Below are 12500 nucleotides of genomic sequence, written 5' to 3'. Positions count from 1 at the left end.
TGTTTGGTGGAATGGAAAGAGCCAAACTTCTGAGAAGATTTCCCAATTTTCCCAAAACCTCACTTTCGTGTCTTCTATAATTAGGCATGCCCACATAAAATGTCCATCTCCAAAAGACAACACACTAGGTTTAATAAAAAGACAATAAAGCCTATTTATAATTTTTTATAAACGATTATAAAGTGATCTAACTATAGCAAATGTGGCAGTTAGAACTCATGTATGTACCCAGTTAAAGATCCACTTTGTTTGTTGTAAGATTGGCGCTATTCCAGCAAAAATAAGCAATTAGCTGGTGGAATTAAAAGATTTCAGTCTTACGTACTATCTTTCTTTGCATTCCAGGCTTGATTCACTTTAGCCAGAAAGAACAATCACGATTTCAGGGATTTTTTCTTCCTTTTCATTAGCAGGGCACCCTCCACGTGACCTGTAAATAACTGCCCACAAGTAAGTCTAATAATGGTTGTAAGAATTTGGCACAATATCGATACAATGGGCTAATGATTTCTTTTTTCTCGCCACTTAGAAATGTTGTCATATTTTAAGGATGATAAAGACCGTTTTGGGAATGAAGAAAAGGCTTACATCTCACTCAGCAGGTCAGGATGGACAACAAAAGAAAACTTGAAACGTCTTTCGCACAATAACCAACAACGCTATATTTGGAATCTAGTGAACCATCACTTAACTCTCGCCCTAAGTTTCTATACTAAATTATTTGAACTTTTTTTCAGAAGTTCACGAGTTAACATTAGGTAATTGCTTATATATTAAATTAACGGTTACTGACAGCAACGCATCCTGGCTTTTGAAAATTGTAAAAAAGCATTAGGCTGATATCCTCCTGATATGTACACTACAGTAAATTGAATACTTACACAAAACCCCTCTTGACAGAGAGAAAAAGACAATTTTGCGAAATATCACGATTGTAAAGAAATATTGTTATATCTTTACTGCTAACTCTAGAAGTAAAAAAATCTTATCTAATTTACGAAGTCAAAAAAAGTGCCAAGTTTTCTCCGAGTATATACAACTGACTTGAGATGCCGCTCAAGGTAAACTGGACACTGAATTCGGCCGCATCCACTATTTACAAAGATAGCCCTGAACACTACTCTAATTTAACTAAGATACTAATTGCTCTTGTTACTAAATATTAACGTACCACTGAATTCAACATCGTAAAACGTTTCACATAGTTTAACAAAAAAAGTCAGCCCTTGGCCGCGGGAAGGAATTGTTTTATACCTTCTTGGCGCTATGACTCGGAAATCTTTCAAGTGGAAGAGAGCCTAGTTCCAGCAAGCTGTGTTCCCGAGTTACTGAACTTATTCTAAAGTTTACTAACTAGGCCGTGATTTATTCTACAACTGGGTTTATATTTGCTGCTGTTTTGAACGTTTTCTGTCATAGTATAGCACAAAAAGATTCTAGTTTTATCTTTGACGTGTTCAATTATAAGGCAGTCCTCGTCAAGAAGCCGTGTAGTCCAATGCTTGTTTTGAGCCTGGTCCAGCGTCTTCCTTTGAAATCAATGACATGATATATTGTAAGGAAAGTCCATGAAACGTAGGGTGAGGTTTGCTGGGGTCATAAAGACGGTAAATTCTAGCAGTACTTCTTCTTGGAACGAGAAGCATGAGGTTCGTGCCCACCATTCGTTCGTTACAAGCGCTTTCCGCGACGCTTTCCGCCATGACAGCAAACAGTCTGTCCTGCAGGCTAAGACAAAGCATGCGAAAGTTGTGCAGAGTCGTAATAGTCAAGCAGCGGCGTCATTCAGGCATCATTAGACATCTGAAAAAAGATACACACATTGAAGACACACGAGGCAATCATGAAAATATTATTAACTACTTACTAACCGAGAGTGAGGTCTTTACGGAAAAAATCTCAAACCGAGACCTTGCCGTATTGACCGAGCGATAGCGAGGTCAATACAGCAAGGCCGAGATTTGAGATTTTTCCGTAAAGACGGAACGTTCGAGGTTAGTAAGTTGTTTATTATATGGCTTTTTGCTTTGGTTTTGCAGGCCCGTAATCGCCCGTGGGCATTACGGGAGATTATTGCGTTCGACGAAGTGGAACGCAAACCTAATTTTGACCTGTGACTTTTCAGAGTTGGTCTCCCTGTGCACGGTTCTAAGCCGAAAAAAACCACATTCCTGTAAGGACACCAAAATGGCCACCCCGCTTGATTTTTGCAGGGGCATGTCACGGCCAGTAAACTGGTACCGTTTCATGCTAAGACATGTGATAAGACATGTGGCGAACATTTGAGTATGTGAGTAGGCCATGTGAGCTCGTCTTTCCGATGGATCTTTTTTTGACTTCTTTCCATTCAGTCGCCGTACGCCTCGCTATTATGTGCTCTCAGCGTTAGATTTTGGCGAATTTAAACGCTTCGACGGCAGCGTTTACCGCAATCTGAGGGAATTGTCCTTGTTTATGAACACGACTTGGCTTTGGGATGATAACCGTGGGAACAGCTAGATTTGGATTGCATTTGTTGATTAGTTCCAGTCGCGACAGATAGCTCAGTCTTTATCCGGTCGAAATTTTATAGTTTGGAATTGGTGGAAAAGTACTCTGAAGGCAAAATCCATAAGACTACTTTATTCATCAGGGGAAATACTCGAATTAGTCGCGAAACGAGCACGCGACTGCAAATGCTAGCTTAGAATAATGTACGTAATTTAAATATTCTATGAAACTTGAGAGACTACAGAAACTGGCAGCGTCACGCAACGTATCAACAAATCCTGACCTCTTCACTAGCATGGACTTTGACACTATGCATATCTGACTGTAAAACCTCGGTTGCTGCTGAAAAATGTTGATTTTAGCAATAGACAAAGGTTGAAAGTCAGCTGGTGAAATCATTTATTTACGATGTATAATTATATATTAAAGTGAGAGCGTCGAACGCACTCTCATAATCTCTGATTACTACTAGTTATATGGCTAGCTCCGTGAGCGGGCAAGATGAATCAAATCCTGCGCTGTGATTGGCTACCCAAGCGGGCAAGATGGAGCTATCTTGCCCGCTCGGGACTACCCGCCGTGTCCCGCAAGAAATATTTCCGCGAAAGCCATATAGTAAATCCTTTATTGACCAAGCTTGTTCGGTCAAGATGGCTGGATATTGGCCTCGTTCTTTTTTTGCGAATTTATGGACCTCGACTCCGTCTCGGTCCATAAACACGCAAAAAAAGAACTTGGCCAATATCCAGCCATCTTGACCTCACACTTGGTCAATAACCCATACATAATGCGCTGCACTCAGAGCGCGCGAGCCAATCAGACCGCGCGTTATATCGGCTACAAACACAGGCCATATAATAAAACTAAGTAACAAAATTAACCAAAAAAAAGAGTCGGGGGGGGGGGGGGGTTGGGGGTGGCGAAGGTACTTAAACAGGCCCGTGGAATATTCATCCAAATTATCAAGATAATGGGCATTTTTAATAAGCACAACTCAAAAACAGCTTTAGGATATGCGAGTGAACTACCGGAGCACACGCAACAAAGATCAAAAGGTTTACCCTCAATGGTGACGTTCAATCTCGTTCACAGGGATTTTGGCTTGAAGTTTTTAAACACCCCTAAGTCCTGGAGACGAAAGGGTATTGTCCATGTTTCCTGAAGCATTCAAGACGTCATTATGAAACAATTCATCAAGTTAAAAAGAAGAAACCATACCCATGACAGGGTGTGGATAGGGGCATAGACTTTACTATCTGCAGTTTCTCTAAAACGTGAATTTAATATTTCAGCTGTCTGCTAGAGAACACGTGTACAGACTAAGAAAATCCAGTTTCCATGCATTAAGTAGTCAACAAGAAAGAACCAAGAAATATAAAATGAAAAAACAAAAAATTGAGTGAACAATAGGCTTGAGCTTGAAACTTGATTGGATAAAATGCCCCTAAAAAATCTACACTAACAGCATACCGTCTCTTATTTCCTGCGCTCTTTTCGTTCTGTGGTGTGTTGGCCGGCATCCTGTTAAAAATAATAACAAGGAGCATTTGTCATTCCATGCTATGAATATTAGTTTTAAGTCAATTTGTATAAAGAGAGTTTAGGGCGGTTTTCAATTGAGTGTCGTAAAACCAAAAGTAAACCAAAGTAATCACTCACACAGATCACAAAGAACACAGACAATTCAGTGAACCAATCAAAACTCGAAACAAATCAATGTAGCCGATGCGAAGCGCGGTAAGAAAAATGTGCAAATGAGTTAAACCAAAGAAAATCAGAAAAAATTTCGGTATTCAAGTGAAAACCGCTCTAGGAAGCCATAACTGAAGTAAAACTGAAATCCCAAAAACAAACTGACAAAAAAACAGGCCCGTTTCCAATTCATTGTGATTTTGTGCCTCTTCAAAATCTTTCTCCTTTGCGACATTTCACAATTGTGCTGCAATTACCGATGACTGGCATGCAGACAGACAGACAGACAGACAGACAGACAGACATACACACACACACATACAAACATACACAAACACGCACGCACGCACGCACCCACCTAGCCTGCGTAGCAAGCGTTTTCGTGGGGTTTGGAAGCAAAGAAAGACCGAGGAACGGGATTTTCGGTGTTTTGTCTGCGCGGAAAATGGGGCGAGAACCAAAAAAAAAAGGAGGAGGGAGGTGGGAGAGGGGAAGGAAGGAAACGCTTGCAAGACAAACCAGTGAATTTTGAAAACCTCCGTTCGCCAGCGAACGGAGCTCGTGATTGGCTAGGCTAGTCCAATATTATTGACATGTGTTGATCAAAGGTATTTTAATACCTTTGAGTGCCAGAGAAACGGGGAAGACGCGTTTGAAGCTTGGCTACAAAACGCTTCAACTTTTCTCACTGAACGAGGATTTAGTCGTCAGCTTCGACAGTACGGTAGAAATCCTGTAGTGCAATGCCGACGCTTTGGTTTTTCGAAGCCTGCACATTATTGCAGAAGCAAGCGCGACACAATTTGCAGCTGTTCCTGTAATTTTAACATCACTTTCTTGAATGCCACATGCTCCAGGGACAAGATAATACACCACGAGACAGAAAATTCGCACTACTGCGTGGGAAAACCTAGTGATTTTGTCTGGCTTGTTACATGGCAACATGTTGTCGTAGGTACTCTGACATTTCATTAGAAGCATTTTTGTTGACAGCATTTAGAACCTCTGGGTACAATTCTGACTGATTTGTTATAGTGTTAGCTGCGGCATGCCAGTTTTTGTCACATATTTGCCTTACCAAAAATTTAGTCGTCTCGTCGCGGGGAATTCTTACGAGGACATTTTATAAACAACTTTGACTTGGTGGACGCCTAGGGGAAGATTATCTTTATTCAGATACTGGTCAAGATTATCGTTATTTCCCCTCTCAGATGTTTGAAGCCTCTCTTGCCCAAATTCCAAAGTTTGCCGAGAAGACTTTCCGTTGTTTGTTTTCGCTGCAGGCGATAACACTCGAACCGATTTGCGGATCTGGCGTTTCCAGCAAACGCTTCTTTACTGGAATTGCCTTTGTGGGAATTGACTTGCTAATTTTACCTTGTATCGATTCCTGGACGAATGAATACAGTGATCCAAAATTTCGAATCATGCGAGCACAAGGATTACTAACGCGACTGGAATACTTCTCACATTTTAACTTTCTGGCAGATTTGTGCTAAAACTTCACCCTTGCAGTCCTTCCTTTTAGACGGATTGAGAAGAAATATAGCTTGATTATAAATTGCCAAATTTAATTCATCGAAATTTCTCCGCTCCCACCGTGCGCTCGTTGTTTCAGACATATTTTGACAAGTAAAGTTTAAATTGGTTCAAAGTTCACTTCCGCTACGGAAGGCCGAAGATTTTATTGGTTAATTTATGACAGCCGATGACAGCACGAAATCTCAGTGTGCGCACTCAGGCATGAAAGGCCAAGTGGGCGGTTTTCAAAATCCAGGGGTTTGTCTGCAAGCGTTTCCTTCCTTCCTTCCCCTCCCCCTCCCCCCTCTTTTACTCGCTCCATTTTTTCGCGCTGTAATTCTTTGCTCCCGAACCCCACAGAAAACGCTTGCTACGCAGGCTAGCACCCACCAACCCCACTGGAGTGTTACAATAACACACCTTTCTTACAAATGGTTAATTTAAAATCTAGCGAAAAAATGTATCATAAGATATAAACTACACGTAACTTGTGGTTTGCACATGAGCTCGAAGTAAAACATCAGATACTGGGTAATGAAATGTATCAAAATGAAACAGTGTTTGTTGAGTTATTGACTTGTAAAATTTCTACTTTGCTCGTTAACAGCTTACCTTTTCTTATTCCTGTTGTCTTTATCTCGGAGCAGATGCACCTGGATCAGTTCAACTCCGAGTTTAGAGTCACTTTGGTCAATGGCGAGCAGACGTTTACGAGGACAGACTGCTAAAGAAGACACTTGTCTTTCCAGGTCGATTACGCTCAACAGGTCACCAGACTCAACGTTACATAGTTGAAGACTAGATCCTGAGGATGCCTCACAGAGGATAACACATTCCTCATCACTGACAAATTGGCAATAAGAACATTTAATGCCTTGGCATAAAATACGTAGTATTCCTCCGGAAAATGCATCAAGGATGTACATTCCTCGGTCACCGTCTCCTGTTTTGGCGAAAATGACAACAAACTGTTCAGAAAGTGAAAACGTTCCAATGAAACCTTCCCGGAGAAAACCTCCCCAGGCGGGATGGAGATCGGTTTTCCAGAGGGTAATTTGTCCATCTAACAACTGAAATGAACCTGAGATGCAGGTTAACAGCTGACATTTACTGTTACATGTGACAAAATATCCATGATAGACTGGAATCGACACGATCTCTGAACTTGTGGTATTCAGGATGATCACTTTGATCACACAACTTAACGCCACCCGCTCTTCTGATATGGGGACAATCTGTTTGATTTCCATACGTTGAACCAAGTCAGGCCAGCGTCGGATGCAGTTTGACAATTCAAAATTCCACATCTCAAGACAATCATTCACTGTTAATAGTAGGACACCTTCTTTCATGCGAACTTCAAGACAGGAATACCTGAATAAACCGACCTGGCCAACGGGTTCCTCACTTGAAACGTCCCAAGCCGTAGCTATTTTATTTCTCGCATCACCACTGACAACATAAACGGTCTCCCCAGTCAAAGAAAATGCGACGCTACTCATCTTGCCAAAACGTGAACGGTTACTATTTAATCGGCTTATTTTTGTTTTCCTGCCGGTTCTCCGAAGTTTATTGATATTCAGCATCTTTAAGACAGTACAAAAGGGATGAACTCTCAATACTGTTCGCGTAACAAACACAAAATTAAACTCCAAATCGTAGGACGGAAGAGGATCTCCTAACAAAAAGCCAGCCACACTGGGTGATTCCAATTCCCAAGACGAGAAGCCACTCAAATCATCTAAAGTACAGCTGGGGTGTTCCACTGTATTGACATTCAAACGATAATATTGAGGAAAATTACGACCTATCAGTGTCCAACGAACACAAAAGAGAGATCGACAGTCAGGTGAGAACTTAATCATTCCACAAACTTGATCGTGTTCAAAATAGTGTTCTGCTACTGTTCTAAATCCATCCCTGACATCAACAAAACAAATTAAACCCGTGCAATGGGAAATTGCCAGCAGCCTTCCATCTGGTGACCACGCAAAAGATAAAACATCATCATTTCTGGTAGTCCGAGTAATCTCTGTACCATTTTTCAGACTCCACATAATAATGCATTTTGTGTCGTCAGGGCAATCAGTCAGCATCGTGGTCTTGTCTCCTGAAATTGAACAAACTGTGAAACGGCAGAGGCTTTGCGGCAACAATGCTTTCAGATCTCCGTCAAAAGTATAGGCATGGCTAAGGACTCCTGGTAAGACAACGTTTTCTTCAGGATGGAAAACAACTGAGCGGTAACATGAAAAGACAGGTGAAGATGGCGACCCCCTAAAACCTCCAAAATCACTCCAGAAATGTTTTTCAACAATCACAGGACGTACCCAAACTTGCTTACCAGTATGAAGCGACCACAGCTGTATCGTTCCGTCTCTGCATTCACACACCATGTAGTCTGACTGTGGTGAAACATCGAAACAAGCCACTTCAGATGAACATTGAAAATGCGCTATGAGAGCTCCCTGCTGCGTCTGCTTGTGAACGAATTCCATGTACGCTTTTTCTGGATATTTGGCGTGCAACAGGTTCGATACCGAAGGAGATAGTGCTGTTCCTCCCTCATTCAGCACAGTTTGGAAAAATTGGTCAGGATGATTTCTAAATTTGTCGTAGTACTTTCGTAATAGGAACATTAAGGTATTCAACATACCTTTAGTATCTTCAGAGAGCACTTGAAATATTTTCTGCTTTTGAATCGATAAAATATCTTCGGATGCCCCTGCATTGGATACACACAGTTTTGCATACACGAGCTCTAAGTCTACCACATACTTCATTACTACCTCACACGCTCTAACATGCTCTTCCAAATGTAGCATGTGTTGTACGCCATGTTGCAGGGCGTAATTTGCAGCGCCACTGAGCTGTGCAGTATCAACACCTTTCCGCTTAATATCATCAAGTTCGTGAGTGCAGAGTTCGGAAAGGATTCGATGGCCTTCTGTCTCATCCACTGTGAAGTTGTGCTGCCCATACCAAGAGGTATCAGTCAACCAGTCCTTAACGGACTTGTGAAAGAAGCGAATACGGTCATCTCGTACAGGTAAAAGAGTTGAAATACAGGCGATCGCGTTCCTCACTTTCCGCCGATCAGCTGAAGAACTTGAACCCGGAAGCATCAATTTACTCACGAAATCAAGCAACAACGGTTCTCTTGCAGCTGTGAGAGCACTCAGGAAAATCAGAAACTGTTCTTCTTTGATCTTCAGTTCTTTGCAAAGTTCCCTCTCCAGACGTCGAAAGTATGTTTCGTAAACAGAAGAAATACCCGAGGGTAAAGTGCTGCCCAGCTGTTCAGAAGTGAGAAGTGAGACATTCTCTTTGATGAAATGCACAAGCAAATAACCATACATAATGAGTCCTTCGGACTTTTTAACAAGTTCATTTATGATGACTTCTTGATGATCTTGTGGAATCACATCGCTTAGTTGCTTTTCAAATAACAGCTTCATGTCCATTAAGTTCTCTGCATCGTTTGGCTCCAGCTGAAGAGGTTTGAAACTTTTAAGACTGTCCGCAATGTTTATCTCTGGTCGGGTTGTAACTAGAAATCGAATCCAACCTGGAAGCTTTATGAAGTGATTGGAAATAACATCCAGCAGCTCATTACGTCCTTCATATTCACTTTCGTCGAGTCCGTCTACTACCAAGAGAATGTTCCTGCCCGGGTCTTCCAACTTGCTTAGAACTTCGTCAAACAGCAAATCAAAGAGGTCCTTGACTTCCATATTGTTGAGTTCTACACCCAGATTTCTGGAGAGCGTTTTCACAAGGGCGTCCTTGTATTCTGGAGAGGAAGAAGACAGTTGACAAGCCAAAGACTGAAGCATCACCTTGGGATTCCTGTAGCGTGCTTTGTCGTACTGGCAAAAGTGACTCCCTGACAGTCTGCCAACTTCTTGCATTCTTTTACAAATAACGGCCGCGATCACAGATTTACCCATTCCTGCATTTCCACTGATTACCATTACTCGGTTTGGAGAACTTCTGTCATCTAACCATTTCTCAACGCTTTCGAAGAAAAACACACGTGTTCCCTCTTGGTATTTTTCTGCGTGATCTTCGATAACTTTGTGGGAATTAACCTCTGCTAGTTTTCTCAGCATTTCATCGTCTTCGTCTTCGTTACTTCTTTCTTTCATTTTTTCCACCTTCTCATTGACTTGCTGTAACGTTTCAAGATTCTTCTTTTGTGTTTTCGTCACTTCCTGTTGCGCTGTCCAAATGTCTTCAACCACTTGGTGTGTGCCTTGGTGAATCTGTCGTACATCTTCAACTGCCTTGTGTGTATCTTGAAGAGTTTTGTGGTCTTCCTCTTGCCTCTGTCGCGCTTCATGTTGGGTCTTGCGTACTTCTGCCAGCTGTGACTTAATCTCCTCGTCACTTTTCACCCACCCGATCACAGCACTGATATAATCTTCCCCAATAGGTGTTGCCTTTAATCGAGCTACTTCTGCCGGATCCAACCCAAGAGTAACAAGAACAGCACTGATTTCCTGCCATTTGATGTTAAATTCAGCTGTTTTGACGCCGGTCGATGTCACGTGACCATACAGCTCATTACGATACAGCTTAATGCGAGCAAGGTTAGCCTCATGAGAGGTGTCACTTGATGGTGGTGGTTTGTGCCACCCTGAGAGAGGAGGGGTTAGTCCACAAATGTTGGTCAGAAGAAGAAAGAGAAGAGTGATATCAAAGGTGTTAGAATCTGCTGTGGCTCCACCAGGTGGGAACAGTAAATCCCACTGAGGTTTATGTAAAAACTTTTTCTTGTATAGATTGTTTAAGATCAGACGGTTGGCGTTGAGGTCAGCTGCGAGGTTTGCAGGAGGATGAAAACCATCAAACACGTTCCTCAGAACTGTCGTTCCACCATCAATGAGAAGTCTGCTCAGCTTGGCTCCATTTGTCTTCTCTACAGAGCTGGCCAAGGGTGAAGGTGCAGCAGCTGCCATCGTAATCCAAAGTACACTTCAGACAGATTTACATGAATCTCCATACAGTACCTGTGTGTGATATGACAAGCGGTTCATTTTCGATTATTTATCATTGTTTAACTTTGCCATCACAGGGGGCGACAGTGGGGTTTGATGTAACAAATACTGTGTGCTATGATCTTTGACCAAAACAAATGCCATAAATCATGAATTTACTATATAACCCTCCCTCTCAAATAAGTGACAGCCAACACCCCCTTTATAGAGCAAGAAATATATCACGTTCATTCTCTTATTAAAGCCCCCGTCAAACGAAACCAAACAACCAAGACAATAAATTTCATATTGTATTACCTGTGCATTTTTTTACCGAGGCCACCCAGGCACGAATTCATACACAGTAAGAATCATTTATCAAGTACCCTATACTAAGCCCTGCCCATCACAATAATGTACTTGAAATATATAGACCCCATATTTCCTGGAAAGAGAGTGGGGTGGGGGCGTTATGATGGATAAACAGTAAATATGAATTCAAACAAGTTCAGTGATATATTATCCTTCAGTATCTCAACTCACAGTCTTTTGAGGGTGTGCCATTCGTTCAGGGCTGAATGAACGCAATTCTTTCTTTGTTGTTTCAAGTCAATTCACGCCATCTTTTAATTGTGCTGGGTGGCCCTTTCAACACTAGGCTGGTGTCAATAGGGGTCCAGTAAAATATTTATAACATGTGACTTTTAGGAAATGACAAGCCTCTCGACATCAAAATATAACATTTAAATAATAAAAATAACCTAATAAATATATGTAATAAAATAACTTGAACACCAAATGGGCCAGACCCACCACAACATGGATGAGGATAGCAGAGAGGGAGAAGGAAAGAGTAGGGGTGTGGTGTGCACCACAGCAGCTGACAAAGCTGGTTGGCTGTAGGGTGTGCAGACCTTATTTGCCACTATGACATGAAGGGATACCTTGATACTCTAAAAGAAAATTACTCTTACTCAGATTTACTATAAAATAATAAAAAAGTTAAGTTTTTTGTCAACTGTACATGTAACTTACCATCTTCCCCAAGAAATTTTATTGTGAGTACTTTAGTGTCACTCTCTGCATCTGCTGAGGAAGAAATATTACCTGATTAGAAGATAATCAATAAATAATCAATAACTTATCTATTTTTAAAAAACAAGTTAAAAAAACAATTTACCAACAGCAATTCAAATAAATATCCATTGCAAACAATCCAGCAACAGCTTGCTATAACATCCCCATCCCCATCCCCAGCCCCACCCCACCCCTTAATTAATGCTGCCAAAACTTTAGCCTCACAGTGCCATAAAAAGAAATGATAGAGATTTGGAGGATATACATACAACAAAATATGATCAAATTAAACACAAAGATTTTCGCCAATCATGTCACAATACATGGGTGACAAAATGAAAGCTATCTTTTCCACCTGGTTTCCATTGCCAAGAAACTCCTATCATACTTACCATATAAGCAATAATCATAATGACAAAATATTTTACAAGGCTCAAAGTGTTTAAAAATGACTAAAAAAGTAAAAATCGAACGTCTTTGACATAATGTCCTCTTCATCCTAAAGCTGACAATATGTCGAAAACATTTTAAATTCTGACTGCATTTTAAGCTATTTTTTAAATGCTACCATGATCAAATTTTCATCCATTGAAATTTTTGGTGTATCACATAGAATTCCAAGAAAGATCTAAAACACTGTTTACCATTTGAAAATATCTGCATTTGGTCTGCAGATATTTCAGTTTGAAAAATGTGTAAAATATGAAAATAAGAGGACTGATCTGATGTCATACACTCAGC

General features: G+C 41.1%; 1 protein-coding gene across 5 annotated transcripts in view; it reads right to left on the bottom strand.

Moving 5' to 3' along the window:
• Positions 1-637: 637 nt before the first annotated feature.
• LOC110049767 (uncharacterized) overlaps positions 638-12500 on the bottom strand; it is a 23471-nt gene continuing 11608 nt past the window's right edge. The window contains exons 5-8 of one of the 5 annotated variants that reach the window (XM_089289243.1): positions 11718-11771; positions 6316-10715; positions 3961-4011; positions 638-1803 (exon numbers count right to left, since the gene is read on the bottom strand). In XM_089289243.1, the coding sequence (XP_089145369.1) occupies positions 1782-1803; positions 3961-4011; positions 6316-10664 (4422 nt within the window). In that variant the 5' untranslated portion in view covers positions 10665-10715; positions 11718-11771 and the 3' untranslated portion in view covers positions 638-1781. Of the gene's footprint in view, positions 1804-3727; positions 4012-6311; positions 10716-11717; positions 11772-12500 lie in introns of those variants that run through there. The other 4 variants (XM_089289244.1, XM_089289241.1, XM_089289242.1 and 1 more) reach the window with 4 other exon arrangements.

This window comes from Orbicella faveolata, unplaced genomic scaffold, assembly GCF_042242905.1.
Source record: "Orbicella faveolata isolate gen_17 unplaced genomic scaffold, um_ofav_v1 contig_2, whole genome shotgun sequence".
Classification (NCBI taxonomy): Eukaryota; Metazoa; Cnidaria; class Anthozoa; order Scleractinia; family Merulinidae; genus Orbicella; species Orbicella faveolata.
The sequence above is the reverse complement of the archived record's forward strand: the minus strand, read 5'-3'. Positions and strand labels throughout refer to the sequence as shown.